The sequence below is a fragment of the Oreochromis niloticus genome, linkage group LG5 (genome assembly GCF_001858045.2).
Source record: "Oreochromis niloticus isolate F11D_XX linkage group LG5, O_niloticus_UMD_NMBU, whole genome shotgun sequence".
NCBI classification, from domain to species: Eukaryota; Metazoa; Chordata; class Actinopteri; order Cichliformes; family Cichlidae; genus Oreochromis; species Oreochromis niloticus.
In genome coordinates, this window is record NC_031970.2 from 10,369,186 (window position 1) to 10,393,659 (window position 24,474).

General features: G+C 37.1%; 2 protein-coding genes and 1 long non-coding RNA gene across 8 annotated transcripts in view; 2 read left to right on the forward strand and 1 right to left on the reverse strand.

Annotated features, from left to right (window-relative positions):
- Positions 1–11,586, forward strand: part of magi3b (membrane associated guanylate kinase, WW and PDZ domain containing 3b) — a 123,448-nt gene extending 111,862 nt beyond the window's left edge. The window contains exons 11-22 of one of the 3 annotated variants that reach the window (XM_013276602.3): positions 794–825; positions 1,411–1,576; positions 1,669–1,763; positions 1,883–2,090; positions 2,841–3,023; positions 3,469–3,654; positions 4,105–4,201; positions 4,766–4,871; positions 5,148–5,285; positions 6,805–6,943; positions 7,637–7,726; positions 7,884–8,025. In XM_013276602.3, the coding sequence (XP_013132056.1) occupies positions 794–825; positions 1,411–1,576; positions 1,669–1,763; positions 1,883–2,090; positions 2,841–3,023; positions 3,469–3,654; positions 4,105–4,201; positions 4,766–4,871; positions 5,148–5,285; positions 6,805–6,943; positions 7,637–7,686 (1,400 nt within the window). In that variant the 3' untranslated portion in view covers positions 7,687–7,726; positions 7,884–8,025. Of the gene's footprint in view, positions 1–793; positions 826–1,410; positions 1,577–1,668; positions 1,764–1,882; positions 2,091–2,840; positions 3,024–3,468; positions 3,655–4,104; positions 4,202–4,765; positions 4,872–5,147; positions 5,286–6,804; positions 6,944–7,636; positions 7,727–7,883 lie in introns of all 3 variants that reach the window. The other 2 variants (XM_013276601.3, XM_019359074.2) reach the window with 2 other exon arrangements.
- Positions 11,587–13,391: 1,805 nt separating this feature from the next.
- On the reverse strand, positions 13,392–15,599 carry LOC112846886 (uncharacterized). Its single transcript, XR_003220077.1, has 2 exons — positions 15,463–15,599; positions 13,392–14,081 (listed from the first exon to the last, which is right to left on the reverse strand). It is a non-coding gene; the product is annotated as an uncharacterized LOC112846886 (long non-coding RNA).
- im:7151449 (complement decay-accelerating factor transmembrane isoform) lies at positions 15,561–24,474 on the forward strand. Of its 4 annotated transcripts, none has more exons than XM_005458437.4 (13): positions 15,561–15,791; positions 18,634–18,819; positions 18,910–19,009; positions 19,472–19,542; positions 19,709–19,888; positions 20,344–20,382; positions 20,512–20,643; positions 20,847–20,906; positions 21,402–21,440; positions 21,525–21,566; positions 21,662–21,713; positions 23,097–23,172; positions 23,371–24,474. In XM_005458437.4, the coding sequence occupies exons 1-12, from the start codon at positions 15,716–15,718 to the stop codon at positions 23,152–23,154; spliced, it is 1,035 nt and encodes a 344-aa protein (XP_005458494.1). In that variant the 5' UTR covers positions 15,561–15,715; the 3' UTR covers positions 23,155–23,172; positions 23,371–24,474. The 4 variants fall into 4 exon arrangements, with proteins under 4 accessions (XP_005458494.1, XP_005458496.1, XP_019214620.1 ...); XM_005458439.4 differs by having other exon boundaries at positions 20,563–20,643; XM_019359075.2 differs by having other exon boundaries at positions 21,954–23,172; positions 23,371–24,317.

Below are 24,474 nucleotides of genomic sequence, written 5' to 3' on the forward strand. Positions count from 1 at the left end.
CCCCACAGTTAAAGCAGAGCTGGGCTCAGCTTCGTCCAGCCTGTCCAGTTAAAGCACTAATGCCAGTTTTAACCCTCATTAGACAATTGCCTGTGGCTTGGAAGAGGATCCCTGTGCTCCTGTTTGTGTGATTGGTGGGCATCAGTGCTTAGAGAAAGAATAGAAGAAAAAGAGTTGTGTGGGAAGGTGTGTGTCATGTGTATGTATGGTACAGTTGTCTTATTTCATGCCTTTGATGACTCTGATGTTGGATTGGGAATTTTGCAATGAAGCGGAAAAACACCGCTGTGTCTCCCCTTTTACATCAGGCTCCATTAAGCCCTCATCAGCCGTGTTAGCCCAGCTCCACAGGACTCCAGGCTCTAGAGCAGTGTTTGTTAATTCACTTAAAGCAGGGCGTTGAGATGGGGGGGGGGGAGCCTAAGATGGAATATGTGGGTGTGCTGTACAGTGAACAGAGAGCAGGAAGGGAATCTTCAGTCAGTGAATTATATGCATGAATCTCTAATGCCCTCGCCCACTCTCTTACAGTTGATTTGTCACCTCTCCAGCACGTGTAGTATCTTGATATTTCTTATGTATCTTTAAACGCACATGAATATATATTCCCTAATGGATGATTCTTTAGTGAGCCCACCTCTCGAGTTTAGAGCAGCACCGGTTTATTTTTATGCTCACTCTCTCTGTCGGAGAGTCACTGCCATCTGGTGGACAGTGACTCAGTGACTCTTGTTCCAAATCTTGTTTTCATTTCCCTAATATGTTCCTGTTGTGTGTCTGTGTCTCTCCATAGGTCAAACATCGCCTGTGAAGAGTCTGAAGCCTGTGAGTAAAATCTTATCTTTGTCTATTTCTTCATTATCGTTTCCCCACGGGGATATATCCCTCAATTTGATTTCAAAGCATTTTGTCCTTCAGCCTAACCAGCTTCTGTTGCATCGAATTAAATGATAGCAATAAATTTGAATATTGATTATGTTTCTGGGCGCCTTCTTTTGTTTGCTCTGAAAAACGATCTTAATTACTTCCTTTCTGTATTCGTAGTCTTACGGCTATTGTCAGGGGACTGCAATGGTAATGAAGCATGGATGAGCCTCTGTAGATATCGTGGTATTATTAATGCAACAGTTTTAGATAAGAAACTTGCCCTTTCTGCCTGAAGAGGCCTGTCATAGCCTTTGGGGAAATCTTTACTTTTTAAAATGTATTGTATCCAAATCCCTTTGCTTAGAATTTAAAACAATAGGAAGTAAGTAAAGTGAAAGTGCTTGATGTTTTCATAAAAAGTGACCTTTATTGCTTTTGTAATCCATCACCATTAGGTGCTCATCCACTAGCTTTTGATAATGAGCCAAATTCTACATAAATGGTTTCATTTTTTGAAAACATTAAGCAACATGTGTCTGTCAGAGACAGGAAATGACGGCCAGTACAGAAACTCTGGACATTGTGGCAGACTCAGCACCTCAGGCCTTGCCTTACCACTCCAACACAAGCACCCTGCGCTCTGCCGATTCTCCCAAACGAGATGCTGCAGAGATATACTTGAAGTCCAAAGCTCTTTTGGAGAGCAGACGTAAGTGTAGACCAGCATCACTTGTTCATATCATTTTTTAAACCTTTTGTCATTCTGGCCAGCTTTAAACACTAGGAAAATTATGCCCACAGAGCCTCACGCCAAAGATATAGATGTTTTTCTGAAGCGGGACATTGAAACGGGCTTTGGCTTCCGTGTTCTGGGAGGAGAAGGGCCACAACAGCCAGTAAGTGTATATATGAGTGTCTTGAAAGTATATTTTAATTTTTGGTTAAAATTATACAATTTTATGTATTTATGAGACACTGACCCAGTGGTCAGGGTCTGTTATTAACCCCATGTCAGAATGTATTTCCCCAGGTGTACATTGGTGCCATTGTGCCTAATGGAGCTGCAGAGAAGGACGGGCGTCTCAGAGCAGGAGACGAACTTATTGGCATCGATGGCGTGATGGTCAAGGGTCGTTCGCACAAGCAGGTTTTGGATCTGATGACCAACGCTGCCCGAAATGGTCAAGTTATGCTGACTGTTCGTAGGAAGGTGATCTACAGAGGTGAGTGACAAGCCAAGCAAAACCTGGCATGTTTGTCAACTTTTTTGTAATTAAAAGTACATTCAGGAACTTTATTGCACTGGATTTTATAGTTTATCAGAAAGAAGTGAATTAGAGTAAAACCTTAATGTGCCCAAGGGGCAATTTGCTTTATAGGTAGTAGTCCAACACATACCCACATACTACACAGTGTAAAAACCTAATACTGGGTACAAATGTACCACTGTCACCATAACAGGTGAGGGAGACATTTCAAATTTACCCAAACCATGCAGACTAGGAGCAGGCAGGAATCAAACCACCAACCTTCCGATTAGTAGATGACGAGCTCTGCTTCTGAGCTACAGCCACTCCAGACTAAGACTACTAAACCAGCAAATCATCAAAAATAAACAATAACAACATGTTAATAATGAATGCATGCATTTAAACTGAGTTGCATGAGGTGTAGCAGGTCAAAGAAAAGAGCACTAGGAAACATAGAATGTGTCTCGGCACTTGCCATGCCATTTTGGATATTTGGGATTAGTTGAGTTAGAGATCTTACACAAAACATTTATCCTGTTACCAAGATAGACACTGTCCAGCACAATCATCATCCATGTTTTGTAGACTTGTAGACCATATAGTTCAAAGACAAGACGGTTCAAATCGTCTCAAATTCCTCAAGGATACACACCTCAGCACTCAAATTTTAAAAAGAATTGTTCAAGACAGAAATGCATTAGCATCTGTATCCTTTCAAAACAGATTCGACAGATGAAGAAGCTCAGGAAATGGCTCCGGTGCTGGTGAATGGTTCTCCCAAACTACCTCGCCTCCCGATGCCGAGTGCGCTGGACCACGAGTCTTTTGACATCACACTCCACCGCAAGGAAACTGAAGGCTTTGGCTTTGTGATCCTCACGTCCAAGAGCAAACCTCCACATGGAGGTAAGTTCAGTCGTTTCAGTCAGCTCAGTTCTCGTAATCCAATCAAATCAAACATTGTAGCATATTTCTGGATATGTCTTACTTAGGCTGAAGAACTTGATATGCATGTACATCTAACTAACCCATTCAACAGCCTCTTAACACACTTGGTTGTTGGTTATATAACATATACAAAAAATGATAGGTCTGTAATTATTATTATTATTATTATTTTTATTACAAATATATCCAGAAAACAGCTAGCTTCTGGCCTCAAGAGAGTGGGCATTTTCAGAAAATTGAAAAACTTTTTTGTAGATTGAATCAAACCCTGACAAAAATAAGTAATTGTGGGACCCTTCTTACTGCCATTGTGTTGAAAAAAGACAGTAAACAGACAGTAAAAGGCAGTTTCCTAATGGTCACTCTGGCCGGGTCTCATATGTCTTTATTACTGCCATTTCAGTTATCCCACACAAAATTGGCCGTATCATTGAGGGCAGTCCCACTGACCGCTGTGGCCTGCTGCACGTCGGGGATCGTATCTCAGCAGTCAATGGACGCTCCATCATCGAGCTCTCTCACAATGACATCGTCCAGCTTATCAAGGAAGCCGGCAATGTCGTCACCCTCACTGTGGTTCCCGAGGATGGTGAATATTTCTGAGGATGGTGCATTTATTATAGTAGTTAGTGGGTCTGTTCAGTTCAAAGTGGCCTTTTATTGGGACATTAGTTTTGCAGCCAGGTAATCAATTAAATCGAGCCTTCATAAGATATAAATATTTTATTATCCATATTAAAAATTCAGTTTCAAACTCAGATAGTTAGAAACTGAAAAATTAGACCCTTTCTTCACTGAAATGATTGTATGAATAAAAATAAAGCAAAATACCTGAGAATCCTTTTACTAGGATATTTTAAGCCTGACAGTAAGGCTTCATTGAGGGTTGTTATAGGGAAATAAATGCAAAACCTTTAGCTTAAAATGAGCATGAAGCATGTTAGAAGAATTCTGTATGTCTGCTTTTTTACCAATAGGAGTTTTCACTATTAATATTATAACATTACTGATTCTAATATGTTGTTAAAATGTATTTTAGAGTACAAGGGCCCTCCATCTGGAGCTAGTTCAGCAAAACAGAGTCCAGCTCTTCAGCACAGAGCAGTGGGACAAAGATCAGCACTACAGGATGAGCGGTAAGGATTTAATCCCACAAAAGAAAGCTGAGAAACTGCATAATTCTTCATGCATGTTTAGCGTTAGTTAGTTTTCTTGTAAGTGTTTGATTTTTTTTAAAAGTTATATTAAACATTCAAAAGTAAAAGAAAGTTGTATTATGTAATGCTGAGAAAGTGTAGACGGAGAAGGCAGCAAAAACCTCTTAAATTGAAAATAAATTCAATTATGGTTATGGTGATGTTATTTTTTAATTACTACAAACCTTAACGAATTCTCATGAACCTCCAGTAAAAGTCTCACCACAATAACTACTGAGCATGAAGTAAATCGTGTACGTGGCGATGAGGTTGGGATACCCTCAGAGCAAAAAGCCAGAGAAACTATAAAGACACCGGTGTAATAAACATAAAAGTGTGTAAGATGATAAGAGGTGTCGTGCGAGTAAGCGCAGCACTTTCCTATTTAACATCCAGCATTAAATTTCACTTTGTTTTTCATAAAAGCTTTTTCATTTGGTGGCCTGCGGCCTTCTGTTTACAAGTATCACTGAAGGAATTAAGTGCATATGCTGTTTGTTCCAGTTATAACCTGGACATGGAGGAGAGAAAGGAAGGAGTCAACTGGTCGGACCACAAAACTCTTTCGCTTGGTGAGACAGGGACGCTGTGTGTGACAGGGCCCAACCAGGTAAGAGCCATCCTCTTTTTTTCTTCCTTTCTTGTCTTAGAAACTTTCAGAAGAGGTTATTTTGTGCATACCCCATCTTGCACAGCTTTATAAAGTTCATGCACTTATAATGCTGATTCTTTTATGTAATTTTCAAGTCATTAGGGTCAAAGAATAAAATATAAGATTTTTAATATTCTCTACTTTTCCTAATGAGGCATCACTGATTTCACAGCGAAAGATGTATGTTAGTACCCTTGTATATGTCTAAAAATGAGTGTTGTCTTCATGCTGTAGGGTTGTCTGACAGTGGAGTTAGAGAGAGGGCCCAGGGGCTTTGGTTTCAGTCTGCGAGGGGGCACAGAGTATAACATGGGCTTGTACATCTTGAGACTTGCAGAAGATGGGCCTGCTCAGCAAGACGGAAGAATCCATGTGAGTGCTCCTTTTATTGCAACGTTTATATGGACACTGCTGAGAGGTAGATATCACTATCACACAGCTGACAAGAAATGACAAACAAAAACTAATGGGGAAAAAAAAAATCATAAAACAAGATGCAGTGCAATCAGTGTATTGTTTTGGAGCTCATTTTATTATTCTCACCATTGCTACATGCAGCATGACATGCTATTATAGAAAGCATTCCTTTGCAGAAATGTGGTGTTGCACATTTAGTTTGTGAAGCAGACTCGTAAATCAAAATATAATTTGTGTCGCCTCGCGTTGACTGAGATTAAACTAATGAATTGTGTTTCAACAAGTGCCACTTCAGTGTTGTAGGGCATGCGATGTTTTCTGCTGTGATCTGTGCAGCATTTTGTTGCTTTCATTGTGAAATGGAATTCCACGCAGCAAACAGAGAAGTGATAAAGACTATTTTGGTTTAGTTCTTTAAATTGTAGCGTTTTTTATTCATGTTCATCATCATTTGTGTTCTGTGTATGTCTCCACCAGTCTACCCATCCAGCTCAGCAAGCATCCATTTTTTAAAGTTTGTGGCTGTTAACAGGAAGGTCACATAGCAATTGACCCTGTATTTTCTCTTCGTGTGGTGGAGGTTCAGCAAAATTAGAATTTTCCCATGGGGATGATGCTATCACATTATTATTACAGGAAGAGAATGGAGCAAAGTTCCCTAGTGGAAATCAATCCTAGGCCTGCCAGACGGTGATCTGTGGGCACGACTTTGCCTGTCTCAGGATAAAAAAAGAGTTCTCAGCACTGTGTAGCAACTACTGCATTTTTATTATTTAAAGCAAGCTTTTTTACTCATTCAGTGATCTCTGCTTCTCCGTGAAAGCAATGCACACATGTACCTTTGAAACAATCTAAAAGCTGATTTCACATCAGCAGAAAGATCATTGAAAGGGTCATCTGAGAACACATTCTGATGAGAAACAATAGCTCTTTTTCTTCTAGTGAGGGAGTCAGTGTGAGAGTTGGTCCAAGGTCCTTTGTAGAAAGAATGACTTTCTGATACAAAGGGATCACAGAGTGGTTATTTTCTCATCACTTTGTTGCTATCATTTCTTCCTGACAAAGACAATGCTCCCACACTGTAAAAGTCAAAGGGTTGTGTTGAGGTTTCCTTGGAAATTTTTTGTCTTTGAATCTAAATCCTGGCCTGCTGCACAAACAGGCTTGTTCACTCTATCTGATTAGAGTCTATCAAACTGACATGTTTACACGCTTTATCCTGAGTTATTTTGTCATCTCCAATAATAGCAGGTACCTCCAGGGTATTACAAAACTCTGTGTGTGTGTGTGTGTGTGTGTGTGTGTGTGTGTGTGTGTGTGTGTGTGAGTGAGTGAAAGGGAGTGTGTGCATGGCATAAAATTTTAATTTTTGATAGCAAAGTGTTTCAGTGAATTTGACTGTTTGTGGCAAAATATGCAAAGTGTTCATAGGTATGTTTTTGTATTACAATTGAATTTTCTGAATTACCAACAGGTTGGAGATGAGATAGTGGAGATTAACGGGGAGCCGGCTCGTGGCATTTCCCATACACGGGCTATTGATTTGATCCAGGCCGGAGGAAACAAAGTGGTACTGCTGCTGAGACCTGGGGCAGGTCTTGCTCAAGATGCGAGTGAGTACATCATTTGAAACTATGCATTGCATATGATATGGGCAAACTTTGTGCTTTGAAATGTTGTATTATCAGTCAGGTTAGAATCTTTTTGGGTGGATTTTACAGTGCAGAATAACAGGAAACTAAAGCATTTGGTTGCCAGTGGCTCAGTGACAATTACAAATAGACATAATTGTACAATATCATACGTGTGTGTGTGTGTGTGTGTGTGTGTGTGTGTGTGTGTGTGTATGTGTGGGTGTGTGTGTGGGTGTAAGGGTGTGGGTGTTATTTTGACCTTTTCCTTTACAGTGCAAGGACAGCTGTTTCCCGTCTGCTGGCTGTAGCTTGATATTTAGCTGTGTTATGAAACTGGTATACCAAAGTCAGCCTGTTCCTTTAACTTTTTTTAATGTTTACATGAAGTTTTAGATAGAAACTAAATTGTTTTATTTCCTAAAGAGTTTAGCTGCTATTTCCCAGTTTACAAGGAAAGAACACCGCCAGCAGTTAAATACATGCACAAACAATAAATCCACCTAATGATAATTACTGAAACCATTTGTTAGTTGATGGAGCCTGTTTTGTAGTTAAACCCTCATTGATTTCAGTGTGCTTTCTTTGCTGTGTTTTTTTTTATTTTTTTAATTTAGACATTAACTCTCTAACTGTCTTCTTCCTTTGGCGTTTCTCCTCTTTGTCCTGATGCAGGTAATACAGCTTCCTCTACTGTGTGCTATTACACTGAGCACCAACACTAACACCTTCACTGCTTTTACTGGGCTCTTCTCTTTTACCTTGGTAATTTTTTTCCCACATGCTTTCCCACCTTTACCTCTATATAATATCATCTTATTGACTTTCCCTGTTATTCTGAATTAAAGTATTTTGTGTGCCATATTTATTATCCTTGCATATCTATGGTCTCCTCATGTAAAATTTTGTGCTGCTCTTGCAGGTCGACGTGATCAAAAAGTCATTTCACCCACAAGCTATTTTGGAGAAGTTTTCTCTGACACATCACCCCTTTCCTCTCCATATCCCACCGGGGCTTCCACCTTTGTTTCCTCTCCTTTCTCCAGCAAACTGAAGCATTCTCGCAGCTGGAGCACACTTTCTCCACAAGGCCGCAAATCCCGCAGCAGCGGGGGTTTAAGCTCAGTGGAGGAAAGTGTTGAGTGGGCGGACACGGAGGGAGAAGGGCTCCTTCCCACCTCCAATGAGCATGTGAAGTTCTACAAGAGGACCAGGCCCACGAACGACTCCAGAGAGCTAAGCAGCCCAAAGAAAACAGAGGAATCTATTCCTAAAGCCAAAGAGCAACTACACAGTCCCAAAAAGACTGAGAGTCAGGCACAGGAAGCAACACTGAACAGAAAAAGGGTGCCTATCACACAGACAAAAACGCAATCTGCTAGTCCTGGGAAGTCTGCTCACGTTGGACAGCAAGGGATATCAGCCCTGCAACGCACCGAGAATCAACAAGGCCTTCAGCAGAGATTAAAGGATTCATCCAGTGGAGAAAGCTTAGGTCATGAAAAGAAAAATGGAAAAGGGGGGAATTTTGAGATTGGAAAATACCCTCAAGGATGGGAGATGGAAGGGAGAAGAGAAAGGACCAGGTCTCTCCATGAGAAAGAAAGTTATAAAAGGTCGATTGGGGAATCTCACCGCCACAGGACATTTTCTAATACACTAAGAGAGAGCGAGAAAGGTACAGGTAAAGACTCAGGGCACAGAGACGTTGATGCCAAGGGCAAACTTACAGAAAACAGGACTACGAGTAAAGAGACTATTGGCAAAAGAGAATCACCGCTGTCTTTTAAAAATGTATGGCGTAGGAAAGGTTCTGTGAATTCACCAAGAGATGTAAAAGCAAGAGAAGACACATTTTCTAAATCCAAAGAAGACAGCTTAAAGGACAACTTTGTGGCCTCTATAAACAGTATTCCAGGAGCCCTACAAACCCTGAAGGGACCTATTAGCCCTGGCCCTTGGAAAACGCCCAGCTCAGCCAAAATCCTCTCTGAGGCAGAAGTCCTCCGTGACCCTTTGTGATGGAATATTGAATCACTAGGACGTGAGCTGTGCCATGGAATATTTTACAGTATCCTCAGTGGATTATTTTTCTGAGTTCTTCCATAAAACAGAGAAGTGCAACATGGTGCCACATTTATCCATTTTAGACTGTGGCCAGATTTGTATTGTGGGAGCCCTGTGACATCACATGTGGCATGTAGCAGCTCCCCTCCGCCTTGTCTGCTGCTTTAGCATCTTTGATATGGGACTTCAGCATATAGGACATGCTCGGGGCCTTGTCAGACCAGACATTCAGAAATGTGAATATGTGCCAATCCTGCGAGCCTCCTGTGGAACGATGACTACAAACAGCGCTTCACCCATTACAATGCAATGACCCATATGCAAAGAAAAGAGAAAGGCCCTCGCCTCTCTGTAGAATATACAGTGTGACTCATCTAGGGTTTTAATTTTGCTCTCAGTGTCATTGTTGGATATTTCAACTGTCTTTTTCTTATCGGTTTGCTCAACTGCATGCAGTCGGTCCTTCTGTTTGTTTTACTGCACGTGTTCTGTACATCGCTGAGGATGAACCCATTTCTTATTTATAATTTTCATTCTGATCACCAGGCAAATACAGCAAGTGTTACTGGGTAATCTAGACTGTTCTATGGCTATAGTCATGACACACCTTCATCCAGACAGTATCATTTAAAAGACCAGAAACTTGTGGTTTGAGATCTTGTTTACCATGTGTATGATAACTAACCCGTGTGTAATTTATTGAGGTAATAGATGAATATATGTATATGTAGCTGTACCAAGCCATTCCGCATTTTGATAAAGACTTTCAGAAATTTGTCCCATGTTATTTGAGCTTTCACCTTATTTCCAATGTACTTCAGTGGTAGGAATTACCAATGAAATTTGTAGTTCATGAAATGTATAGACGTAACGTGCAAACTGCTGTACCAAATGTTTAAAATTGCTCAAAATGTGTCTCATTGTGAAATATAATATATATGTATATATATATATTTGAATGTGTCATGTTTTGCAAATTCTATCTATTAATTCCATTGCACCGCATCTGCCCTTGTAGCATAACAGATTGACCATGAGTTGTAATTAATTTGTGATGTTGACTTGCTACCAAAACATTGCATTTATTATTGTTTTTTATTCTATTTTTTTTTTTTTTTGAAAGGATCACTGTTAAAGGGGGAAATGGCAATTTATGTAATGCTGTGCAAGTTCTGAATCATGTCTCTGGTTGTTTTACATTTGCTTGTTGATGAAAAGAAAAATGAGGGTTTATACTGTAGGTATTTTGTCAATCCTGCTGTGTGATTATGTGCCAGGGTAGCTTGAAGGATGACAGAGGCCAGAGAATGATGTGGTTCACTAAGATACCGAACAAGCTGCTGAAATAAGGCAGGTATGCAGAAAACTCTCCACCTTACATATTAAAGGGAGCCAATAGCACTGAGAAGACCAGTGTAGTTTTATAATGTGCAGTCTATAAAGATAAGAAATAGTCAGATTTCACTGTTACTTTAAAGAGGACATATTATGCTGATTTATAGCTCCATATTTTTAACCTTGGACACCATAAGAGTCGCTTTGCCTATTTGCCTAATAATAATACTCGTTAAAGTTATATTGGGCTGTTGTGTAGCATTCAGGTCATTCTCTGTCTGGAAAAATGTGTTCTAGTTCCTTGGCCCTTACCTTTATGCCAAATTTTTTTCTTATTGGCAAACAGAAACAGCAGGTGGGAGGGGCTGCTGTGTGTCTTTAGCATTCTTTCAAATAAAAAAACTGTCTGAAAATAACAAACCATTTAGAGCAGTCTGAGCTTTTGGCTCACTTGGATTACTTGTGTGTACAATGACCTCATTATTTGAGGTTCGTGCCAGACAGAAAATGAAGAAAAGCATAATAGGTCCACTTTAAAGGATTTTTGAAGTGATACGCAAATATACTCAACATACTTGCAAATACAACTTTGAAATAAACGCATTCAGATGAGCTCAGGGAAAACTGAATTGTAGCAAATGTGTGATAAAGTCGTTATCAATGAGAGCTGAATGGTGGTTGAAGTCTGTGATTGTATCAAGGAGTTTTCAGGTTACAAATCCCTAGAGGATGTACTTTGAGCCAATCAGTGGTAGGCTTTTGTGCAATAGTTTGGTTGGTTGAATGAGTAAATCCAACCCTGAGTGCTGAAAAAAGTTCACTCTGGTTCAGAATCAGATAATATCCTCTTTTACTGTATGTCCCCTGCACTGTAGTACATCTTTATGCTTTCATTTGAACAATTTTGTTTCACATCTCTGCATCATACTGTGGCCTTGCATTGCTTCATTAGAAAAAAAAGAGAAAAACACAATCCTTGTGGTATCTTCTACATTCTGTAGGAACAGTAGATGTAAATGTTTGTACATTGTACAGCACCTTTATAAATACTTGCCGAGTGCTCTTTTGGGGAGAAAAAAAATAGAGGTATATTAAATTGCTCCATTATTTTTTTATGTAAAAAAAAGAGAAAAATATTTAAAAATGGATTGAAAAGGATAGGCTATGACCTTGATATGGTATTCCGTTCATGCACTGAAAAATAAAGTTTTGCTGAAAACATGTTTCTGGATTTGTTGTATTGAAACTGAGATGCAAATAAAATGATCATCATCATCTTATCTGTATAAATGTAAAGCAAATAACAATTTAAGTGTCACACTTTTGACATCTAAGTAATTTGTTGCATATATGATGCAGAAGTATAAGCTACTGTTACTATGGCAGATTTCCAGTTGTCATGGCAACTGACTGAGCTATAGTTTTTCAATTACGAGAGAAGCTGTATATATTTCCAAAGTCATCATGTCTCATGTGAACATATTTAGAATGAGATTGTGAATCTGCTCAGAGCCCCAGTGAAACCCTAAGAGTGGTTTTGAATCCTCTATAAATTTTAGGCACCATGAAAGGAATAAATCATAAGCTCTAAATGTGGTTAGGTGTCCTACCATGCATTTTACACAAAGCTGAAACACTTCAGTAGAAGGTTCATACTGTATTACAAGTGCTTTGAACAGATTTAACTGCAAATTCACAGTTGTAAAAGAAGTACATACTTGGCCTAGGAAGTTACTTGTACTAGATTCTTCAAGCAGTAAATCAAAGTTGGGTTAACTCCAAAGAATCACAGATCAAATATTTATTTCAAAAAATTCTAAGCAAGTTTTAACAGTGCATTTTTTCTGAATAATTTGTGCCAAATTCATTCAGTTAGAGAGTAATGCCTAAGATTTTCACTACATGCATTTACAATTGTTCATATACAAGCTTCAGCTGAACTCTTAGGGGTGTTTTAACTGTTAAAATTGTGTGTAAAGTACTGAACCTCTGCATCTCGATCATGCTAAGAGTTTCCCCTCTGAGAACAGCTCAGCCATTGGAAGAGCAGCCTAAACAATGAGTGGATGACTTACAATTAACTTAATTGTTTTAAACGGCTGAAAATCATCATATTTTGTGCTCTATTTTTGGTACTGGCATGAAAGAATGTGATGGGGCAGAGCTAGACTTTCAGCATAGAAGCAGCCGAACATTCCCAAGGAACTTTTCTGATAAGATAACATTTAGAATCACAGTTATTTAGAAGAAGCTTTACTTAAGGAAAGATACTAAAGCAGTGCACTCAAAAGGATTAAGTAAAAGTATGTTAGTATATTAAGGAAACCATACTTGATGTAGAGCAGGAAATGGCCCTGATAAGTCCTATTATCATTCCTTTAATGGCCACTTAAGGTTGTCTCAAAGATTCGCTAGAATACCTTTCTAAAAAGACAATACTCAGAGCAGAAAGAAGCCTCTTTACAGCCTGTAGGAGTAGAAGTAATGACCATAAACTCATTAGGTAATTTTTTTTACTGATGACTCAGATCAAGTGGAGTAAAGAGCAGTTTTCCCAGTGACCTCCATGCAGTAGGAGAGATTTTTGAAACCAGAAGTATTATCCCCTGTTGACCAATATGAAGAATAGTACTTTCAGGAATTAGGTATTGGTTTGACATCTTTAGAATCAGAAACTACACCCAGCATTTATATAGGGTGTATGATCATACGATCATTTTAAAATCTGCAGACGTTTTAGTCTCTCAATGAAAGTCCAATTTACAACCTCTATTATTCCAGTAGACATGAAGACACTCTTATAGGCACTTTTATAAAAGTAAGCCTCAGTAGAGGATGTGAGGAGGAGCCCAAAAGCTACAGAAAGTCATTGATTTTCAACATCAAGCAATGAGGGGTGAAGTAACTACTGGTAATTTATGTTATTACTTTCTTATTATCAGTATCAATATTATTATTGAAAAAGTTGTTACAGTGGTTCCAATATAGCATAACATAAATGTTACAGACACAAAATAGATGAAGAAAATCTAATAAAAGAAGTCTTTATTGTATTTTACTGCACGTTACAGCAACAACCTCCAACTCTTTATTATAGTGGAAAAATGAACAACACACACTTTATTTTGTCAATTAATAATTTAATTGGCTACTCTTAATAAAAGTGACATTAAGCTTGTTGATACTATACATTTTGATGGATCATAACTACCACATTTTTTTAAATTGCAGTTTATCTTTTTCGCACTAGATGTCACTGAAGGACATTAGTTCAGATTCTTAAAACTTTTTTTTCCCGCCAGTCATCCGTTATTAGGGTTTTTCCGGATGAAGATTCATTATTTCTGGTCACTATTAATCACAGTAACAGAAAAATAGATGTTGTGGTAGCATGAATGAGATGAACATTTTAATCCTGCAGACTGATTAAAAAAATGTGATATTGAGGGGAAAGGCATTTCCAAATGAGAACCTTGTGTGCACAGACCTGCCATGTCATAGATAAGATGATGCTTAAAAAACGCGGAGTTAAAATGTATGATAATGGCACTGTTCGAGTCATGTTATTGGTATGTCTCAACATTAGAAAGGCAGGTGAATTATTCAGCAGTGTGCTGTAAAATTGGCATCCTCGTCTCCACATTATCAGACTTGATGAGAAGCAGATGGGGGCTGCTGAGAAGGGAGGTGTCTTAATCAGCCACTTGAACATGGTGTTCTGAGAGATAAGAAAAGCAAAAGAGACCTGAGCACTAGACGTTGCTTGTCTCACGAAAAGCAGTTTCCGACTAATGCTACTTTTTGGATAGACCTTAAAAGGGAATAAGGTTCACCACATACTTTTTACAGTTTACATTTTATTGATTTTACATCACCGCACTCACAAATGGGTTGAGCCCCTAACTTCTTTCATTAGTTTACTTTTTACTTTTTTACTTTTTGCAGGCTGCCTCACTAAAAGAATGGATCCCATATGCTGGTGTTTTCGCACTTCTTAAAAAAAACCCCCAGTCTTTTACTGTACAGATACGGGCCACTTGCTCTTTGTTGTCCTGTTTCTAAGTGATACTTCCAGATGGTTTCTCCGGCAACTCTGGGTGGAAAAAGAGGCAGCCCTGTCAGCAGTTTGGTTGGTGAGCTACTTGGAATTTAGACAAGATTATGAGGCATTGACGCAGTCCCCTTGTTGCACAAAGCCCGTATCCATGGTAAAAATCCAAAGCATTTAAAGTGACTCAGACTTTGACTGTGTAAAGTGCTACGAAAACCCAGGGAATCCTCGATTTCACAACTTCAGTCATGCCTTTCCTATTTTCACATTTTTGTCTAGTAAATGTTCGCACCCAAAAGTAGGTTTTTGTTATAGTAGATAATATCTCCACGTATTCCGTTGTAGATTTATTAGAAATAACTGTTTTCACCTTTTGAGGACCCGTGAAACAAAAAAAAGTTTTAAAGATACAGAGAGGGGATGGCCGATTTCTTTTCCAAGTTTCACCTTTTCCCCTCTTTGCACTGTTTGGAGATATCACCGCTCCTACTCTATTTTCAGGAACAGATTGGGCAGTTGACTAGGAGGTTCGGGTTGCTACAAAAAAAACCTCTCACATTTATATATAGCGTATAAATTTAGCAGAACTTCCTTTAATACTTTCAAAGCATTTCAAAATAAACTAAACAATTGTTACGTTATATTAAAGCCATATTTCATACGCATATAATTATGTCTACATACACACACACACACACACACACACACACACCCATACCCAATATATGCACACACATGTATATAAAAACACGTGTGTCTTTGAAGGATTTAAACAATGAGACTGGAAATAAAGATCGTACATTAGGCCTAAACGTGAGTTGTTTAAAGACTATGAAGTGACTATGAAGTGTGCAATCAGTTGTAATTATATGTGCATATCTGAACATTTAAACATGTAAAACTGAACAGTAAGAATTTGCACGTTACCTGAGTTGTTTACAGAGTGTGAAATGTGAAGTTGTATGCGCAGGTTATCATTCAGAACGCTACAAATTCATACATCAATATTCCTATTATATTTTAAAGAAAATCACAACAATGTACATACCTTAAAAAGGCTAGTTTCCTAATTCAGACGGCAGGTTTCTTCTGGAGAGGGTTCTTCTTTTATTGTGGAGGAAATTACTTCACTTCCGGTTACACGTGCAATACAGACAGCATGACATGCTCGCAGGCAGCAGAGAGTAAGTGTCGACTGTCTGAGGAGCGGTTCAGGTCTCCCTCTTGCCTCTCTGAACAAGTTGCGGTTAACGTAAGGATTTTCCAGAGTTGGACCAGGATCTTTTTTGTCCTTCTGCGACATGGAAACTCTATTGGACACACAGCGAAGACTCAAGTCCCTGCTATTAATGTACCTCTTGGTCGTAAAGGCAGCAGGTCAGTATTAACACCATTCTCGGGGGAGTCTGGTTAATGAGATAATAATTATCAACCAAGTCACAGGAGAACTCTAACTAAGAGAGCCATGCTACATTTTTTTACTGTCTGAGCAAGAGGAAAAGAAAAGTCGCCAACAACTATGAATATCTCTGAAATCATGTAGCGTTACAATTTCTGCAATTCTACAGTAAACTTTCTTATAAATGATCAGCAGCTGTTGAGATATTTACAATTATACACTTTTATACATTTCACATTGAATACTACTAGCTGACACGAATATTTGAAATAAATTGTCATGATAAGAAATACCTACTACTCTATCATACAGTGCACTCCTGCGATTATTTTGAACTAAACAAATTTAGAAAGTGAGAAATAATATTTTGAGCGAAGATGTCAGTTAAGCGAAGACTACCAAGAAGTAGAAAGTTTCTCTTTTTCTTATATTTTTTAGTAGTTGTTTGTTTAGTTCATTTTACCTGGGTTTACTTATCCACAACTTTAGATTTAGATTTATTAATGACCTCTTAACGTTTCCAGTGGGAAGACCTACTGAAATAAGATATCCACGATTACTTATTAACACTTACATTACCAAGAGGGACAGGTGAATGCCTGGTTCAGCATTATAATATGATAACATACTATACCTAGTCTGTTGAGAGAGAAAAAAATAGCCACAATTTTTTGTTCAAACAACATATTTAACGTCTTAATAAATAGTTTTACCCTCAAAAGTAAGTTTAACATTTATTTCACCTGCTAAATATCTGATTTACACTAAGTTGAAGCACATATAATTGAATTAATCAATCTTGGTATTTTTAATTAGTCACAAGTGGTTACTCGTTTTCTTGTTTTGTAGAAAAAAACAACATCAGTAGCAACAGAGATCCCTGTGATCACGTGTTGTATTTAGTAACCAGACATTCTCAACCTAGAACTCAAGTCTGCTTAAAGGGAGTGTAGTTCCATGACCATGATACTCAGTGTATTTCTGTGTATTTACTTTTCATTAGCTTGCCATTTGAGTTAAAGTAGAGAATGTTGACAGTACAAAGCCATAGCCATATATACTTACACATGTTGATACATATAAGCACACACACACTGAGGCACCATACATTGAGCCATGTGTGGGGGTGGCTTTATTCCACTGAACTAATGACCTCTCCGAGCACACATACATTACAAACCTACATACAACCATCACAGCACAATAAACCTACAGTGAACCATTTTTTTCTTGTCATTTTGGTTAAGTATTCCTTTTATAATATAACAGTAGGTGTCCATTTACAAATGCCAAGATTAGTCAACATTTCTTCAAACAAAAAGGCCCCTGTGATGTAAATTTCATTACTATGCACCAACCACATATGTTTAGGCGTTTTGAAGCCAGGAAAGAAAGTGACCCAAAATTCTAACTGTATACGTTAACACACTTATCAGTATTACAGCTTTATCAGCTATATAACTCCTGTATCAAGACACAGGAGAATCTCATGGATTATAATGAATATTTGATTAAATTAATATTTAGAAGGAAGTTTTATTTCTTGTTGTTTGTTACAGCCTTGTGAGAGAGGTAGTAAAGAATAAATCTAAAAGTAGAATTTCAATGTGGTTTAGTGTACATACAAATGTGATGTAATGCAGGTGGCCTTGTTTTCATATTTTTTACAAAACACACAAAATAAATTAGATTACCTTACTGTCCTGCAGACAGTAGGGTAGTCTTTTTTCCAGAGATAATCTGAGGATCTTCTCTGGAAAAGTCATGACTGATTAGTCAGTAGGCTCGGATTTCATATCTACTGATCGCTAATCTAACCCACTCTGAGGTAGATTAGGTTTGGAGGATAAGTTATATTGCGGTAAGATATACCGCAATATAAGAAGTAAACCGCCTTTGTAGTACAAAAAGCCCAGGGTTAGTCAGATTTGTTTTTAAAATCAAATTGTATCTATGTAGATATGTTGGTAGCAACTTTTCCTGTTTCTATGTTTATTTTTTGTTCGCCATTCAGACATTCCAAAATCAATCTCTACAATCTCTGCATGCCAAAAAAAACAAAGCAGGTTTTCACTGAAAGAATGAATAAGGCTTTAGTTCTTGGCTGCATACTCTAACATCAGTTTCATTTCTTCTTGGGGTTCTCTCAATTTAAAAAATAATCCAGCTGCAAAACCTTGTACATTTAAGCTTACTTATATGAGTCCCTCCTCTTTGTCTGTTATAGATATAGAATGATCAAATACATTGTACACCTGCATTTGCATTTCAAAGACCAAAGACTTTTGTAAACAAGTGCCTGGCTTTGGGCTTTACACTCTCCTCCTTTGTGTGTCTGTGTTGGGAAATATGGGGAATCTCTTCTTGTGGGTGCAAGAAAGAAAGCATGCAGGAAAACTCATGTTTGTGGGGCAACATTATCTTTTTTTTTCTTAAATATTCATTGGAAAACTTAGTATTAAGAATTAAGTGCATCTCATCACTAAGGGAATAGATTTTTTGTATTATGATGATAGGAACCTATATTTTCAGTGTTTTTATACAAATAACAAAATGTGACTAACTGAAAATAAGGATGTTAACACAAACTTCACTTATTTATAAAAGTTGCCTTTCTAAAAGAGCGAGTTCTGATGAGGAATTAGGATTGACAGATTATTTTCATTCACACATCATGTCTTCCACTAAAGCCTGTAAGTTATGTATGATATTAGTTGAATTTGTATTTACATTTTTAATCAATTTTAATCAAGTTTTCATGTTTAGTGTTTAACTGTCATGATTACTGATTTTAAAACCATTTTTTTATTTTACTTCCAGGTGACTGTCCTAAACCTGAGGGAGGGGACAATACTGTCTTAACCAATGAATCACTTCTAATGAATGTTTTCCCAGAGAATACCAGGGTCACGTTAGAGTGCTCTAGTGGATATATTAAAGAAAGTGGCTCTGAATTTATAACTTGCATTCATGATGAATGGACTGAGTCAGAGCTTATCTGCAAGAGTAAGTCTTGTCTACTACTGTTATTTTGAGAGTTAATGTACAGCCTGAAACACCTGTAGTGATATCTGTTGTTTGTTTTTTATGCTACAGAGAAAGACTGTGGTCAGCCTCCACCAAAGCCACATATGAAGTTTAATACAAGTGAGGGTACTCTGTTTGGTGCTCTAGTAAGAGTAACTTGTGAAAAAGGGCAAGTATAAACCTGTTTCACCTTCTCATATTTATCTGGTTGAGCATTGTGTTAAAATATTAGAAAATCCAAAAAGAAAAATGAAAATCATGAAGTAGTGACATACAAAAATAAGTAAAATATTAATGTTCATTTCCAAACATTGCATTTCTTCATGCTGTACCGCTAAAAGTTGTCAGGCATAAAGTACTGATAAATGACTGACGTCGGTGCAATGGAATGCATTGGCTAATGGAAAATATCTCTAAAGAAAACAAAATACATATGAAAGACAAATAGATTGGTTGTCATAAGATGTTACTTTGTGCTTTACCTGGCTAGAAACTTGGCTCTCCTTCTAACAACAGTGATTGATTAAGTTGTAAAAATGTTTTTTCAGTGCATTACAATTTCATGACTGTTAAGGGTTAGCATTTCCTTAAATTAACAAAGCAGCTTTGTTTTCACTCTGTCTTTCTACAGTTATCAGATTAGCGGGTCGAGCTACAAACAGTGCTATGATCAAGGGTGGAGTGGCAGAGCTTCTTGTGAAAGTAAATGTCTTCATTTGTTAGCTATCAGTCATAGAACTGGTCAAAACAACATTCCTCCAGTCCTCTGTTCTGTTACTTTTTTTCTCAATGTCAGTTAACAATGCCACTATATATAAGGAGCAACATGTATTACTTTTTGATCATTTTGTGATTTTTTTTTTCTCAGTTGTGACATGTGACCAACCTTCAATAGCCAATGGATATACTTCATGGGATTCTGAAAATGACCCAGAATACAACACTGCCATACGTTATACCTGTCATGAAGGATACACCCTCATAGGGAGTGATACTGTTCTGTGCGATGAAAATGGTGAATACAGTCCTGATCAACCTGTATGCTATGGTAAGGCCGATGCATTAGTGTGTTTTACTTGTTACTTTTAATGTTATGATGCAAAGCAGGTCGAGGTGATCATAATGTTTTGAGAATATTACATTATTTTAGGATCATACAGATGTTTTTGTATTCTTCAATGTAGTTTTTATGAATGTTCTTCATGCTGACCACTTTCAAACCATGTCATATTTAATGTATAGATCTGCCATTATCTTCAGCTTTTAATATTTACCTTTTATAAATGTTCTCCATCCATGTAGTTTACCTACTAACTGGCACACTAATTTTAATAATAACCTAACATTGTATTAACTAAAGCGTAAATTTTTCCCCACAAGAGCTGTTGGGGGGGGAAGGTATTTCAAGGGACAACAGCTGCTGCTGCTGTGCTTTTTCATTTTAGTTTTTCCTTTGACATGATATGAAGGAAAGTGTTTTCTGGTTTTATTCCTATTTGACAGAAGTGACAAGAGCACCAGCTACTACTTCTCGGCCACAAGGTATATAAAGAGAATTAATGGATAACAGTGGTTTTACAGAATTATATATATTGAAATATAGAGAATAATTATGAATTATGTGGTTTTACCTCTTCCATTAAAAAGCAGTTTTTCTCTTCCTCATGCTAGTTGCCATAACGGATTTGACAACAACTGATGCAAAAGTATCCACGTTTTCAGATTCCTCTGCTGCACCCACAGTTCACAGAACTCAAACTGTCACAACCAGTTCAATACCAAATCTCTCAACTTTACCAAAAGGTACAGAAAAACTCTGAATTGATACTGTTTAATCACAGGAGCATGAATTTATTATGTGCATGTTGCATGCATCTCAGAAACGACTTTTCATATAGACCTACTGTCATCCTGTTGATACTTAAAAATTTAAAGTGAAAACTTAAATGTTTCTTGAAGCTTTGTTGAAACTTGGGGAGAATTATTCTATTTGTGCTGTTCAAAAGTTTTCAGAGGAAAAACTACTTCTGCCGGTATTCTGTCAACTACATCATCATCCTTTCAAGGTAGAGAGATTTCTTATAAAGCACTCAAGCATTTTTTAAAATTTTGGCCTGTTTTTACGTTACATTGACTACCAAATTGCATATTTTACACCACTGAATGTCATTACTTTGTGGAAAGAATATAAAGGTTCTCAAAGACTTTGAACAACATAGATTTTTGATACTTTCTAACTGATTATAATGTCTTATGAGTTGACAACTGATATAAAGCCATGAGATAGGTTGGTCATAGATTATTCATGTGTATATAACACATTAATTTTTTAATACTAAATTTACTTAGACTTTAACTTGCATAGTTTAACATTTTTGTACTTGTGCTCTCTGGCTGAGAACACTAAATTGTGAAATGTGAAAATTGTGAAATCCATCTCTGTCTGTCTGTCTGTCTGTCGATATATAGATATATATAGATGTATCCTTGTTGCCCTAAGAGTTTAAACTGAATACTAAAACTGTGGTTGTTTGTTTGTCTTTTTGTTTATTTTTTTGCAGGCATGCATGATGGGAATGTAGATACTGTCACGGATAGTGGTGAGTTTTTTAACCCCAGTTTTAATAAGAAACATTTATTGTATTTTTTTCCCTGTGCGTTTAACCTTGCTTGTCTTTTTCCAGGAACAGTGGCTGCTGTGGTCATTGGTGCTGTGGTTTTGTTAGGTAATGTATATTGTTTCTTTTGGAATTTATATGGTGCATTTTGTTGTGGAAATGAGAACAAAAACAAAAAAATTTCTTTTATGTTTTTTTTGCAGGTGTAATTATAGGTTTTATCCTATTGCACAAGTTTAACATGAGAAGAAAAGGGTAAGTTCCATTTTTTTACTCTTAACTTCATCATGCATGGCTTACATTTGATTTTACTCTATGTGCCTCTGCTACTTCTCTTTGCATGCTCTGCTCTTCTGACCTTTGAATATTTAGAGCTGTATTTTCAGAACCTATATGGACTTGTACAGTAATATATTGTCAGTATGCTGCAGCAGTTTAAATCTATCCACTACATTTTAGTTTTTGAAATTCAGATGTGCATGTGTGTGTTTCCAGACTGCTGAGGAATGAGGGAAGTCAGGAGGAAATCCTTTAACAAAAACAGCTGTGACATACAAATCAGCAAAAAAACAAAATCTCTTTAAGCCATAAGGAATCAGAATATTTTTGATAATAAATTTAGCAAATGGATGGATAGATATTTTGCTGCTTATGCCCACAGACTGCATATAAAAGATGGACCTAGCTGCCTTTGCATATCCATTAGTTTGTGAAGTACCACAACAACCTGAGCATTTTTACCTTCACCTGTCTTTTTTTGAAATCTGACATGATGAACATAGAGCAGATATAACTAATAAACTGACGACACAGCATATGATATGGCTCATATGGCTCATTGTCAATCAAAAGGTATCAAAACCACATCGCATTAGCACAAAGCAATGTTATCTCCCCGGACAAAACTGGCCTATGACAGGAAAACAGATGACATTGTTTTTATGTAGAATACTTATCCAGACATACAAAGCAATAAATATTGTTCACATTTTTTTGCAATAAAGAGGTTTGATTCATGTTTATTGTTTTGGGGAATTTGTTTGATTGACAACAACTTTGTTTATTGAATGGTTGTCCAAACCAAGACGACTAGAATCGCCTGTATAAATGACTGAAGAGTCGATATCTTGCTAGGTTTTTACAACCATACAACATGATGTTGTATTCAGTAAGATGTGAAACTATTCAAATTCAATTCAATCTTACAGTCACCTCAAAGTGTTTTATATGGTAAGGTTACAAAAAAACCTACCCGACAAACTAGTGATTAAGACCAAAAACTCATCAGGAAAGTGTTTACTGAAGTCACAGATGAAGGGATCCAAAGGGTAGTTTTTCTATTTACCACTGAGTTTTCTTTTGTGGTGACAAGAGTCTTCCTCTACTAGCCGTTAGAAAGAATGTAGGTTTAAAGTGCTCAGTCATTAAACTGTTCAGACATTAAGGCTACATTGATCTCATATATACATTCAACGACAGAGTCATTTTGTTAAGTAATTAATTTCTAAATGTTGTATTGACTAACATCTAACACTTTTTATTGCCAATTAAGAATGCAATAAAACTAATAAATTTTTAACATAAAAGTAATATAACTCCATAATTCTGATGCAAATTCCTTATTTAATGACACCATAGCTCATATGACACCAGAGAAGACCAGAAGCCGGGGTTATTACACTTCCAAAATCTTTAGATTGCCTGCCTCACCCAGGTATCTGTATAAAACCATCAAAATACACCAGAGACATATTTAACCATTTTTCTATCTGTAAGTTTAGGTTGTTAATATTAGTATTGCTAGTGCTGTATCGAAGCCTAAAAAAGAATGATGCATAATTTCCCTTTTTGCATTACTTTGTGAATGAAGGTCAACTTAATGTTTTGTTTTTTTGCTGTTTTTTTACACTAGTTCTCATGGAATTTCACCTTTATGAAAAGGCCCAAGGATGTACCATCAAACTGTAACAGTGCCTCTCTGAGTTGACGGAGAAAGACAACTCGCTTTCAATGTTTCTGCAGTTATAGAGCATACATAGTTAAAGTATCAAACTTGGATTGCCTTTTGTAATGTTATATTTGATTTTTGCATTATTTTAAAACAAATTTGTAAATATTTTATTGTACTTTATTTTTGGTGCTTATATATTATTTATGTTATAAAACAGAGTAAATACAATAATGTTGTTTTCTTGTTGTTATTGCAAAAACATTTTTTTATTTGCAGCTTTTGATCAATTTTACCACTATAACTTTACATGTCATGTTATATGTTAATGTGTTGTTTCATTTGGCCAGAAGAAAGGAGGTTAGAAAAGGGATGCAGTGCATACAATGTGGTTAATTCAGTCAGTAGAATGAAGTGGTGACTTCTAAAGATACAATCAGCTGCATTCTTTGCCTCCTGACTTTCTTTTCATCATTGTCTATTGTTGAGATCTAAGCTGCCCAAAAAAAGAGTAAACCACACTCCCGTGAGAAAAAGGCTGTGTAGTTTTTTTCTCTTCGATCAGGCAAGACTTGGCTGTGTTAAATATGAAAGGAATTTCCAAGACCAAGGAGCAAAAATGATCAAAAACATAACTGAATGGGTTCATTGGACGGATTGAGAAGCTGTTGTGAAAATGAAAATAATCTACTAGATAAGAGAAAGATTTTATAACCTAATTTTTGTTGCGCATGCTACTATTATGCAGTTTAAAGAACACGATGAAGTTTTCATCACACCTTAAAATGTAAAAGTTTTTCTCCTAAGAGGAGAGCCTCAGTGAACGCATTCACTGTTATGTCAGCAGATTAGCACAAAGCCATTATGCTGACAAGGGTGTGGATCCATACAGAGACAAGCCCAAAATAAAATGTGATGACACTGTTTCTTTATATCCTGCTCAACTGTTGTATTTCCTTCAGTGTAATACTTCAGCTCTATCTCACAGCAGGATACGCCTTCATTAACATAGTTGTTTGTCTTAGTTATGCTGAAAGACATTTAATTATCAGAGGGAAGTGGTTTTTG

Excerpts from the sequence above, each read along its gene's own strand:
- im:7151449 (XM_005458437.4), top strand. The coding sequence starts at position 15,716 with ATGGAAACTCTATTGGACACACAGCGAAGACTCAAGTCCCTGCTATTA. Across the intron at positions 21,441-21,524 it reads AGATACTGTCACGGATAGTG|GAACAGTGGCTGCTGTGGTC; the intron begins GTGAGTTTTTTA and ends GTCTTTTTCCAG. Across the intron at positions 21,714-23,096 it reads TTTAACATGAGAAGAAAAGG|CTCATATGACACCAGAGAAG; the intron begins GTAAGTTCCATT and ends ATGACACCATAG.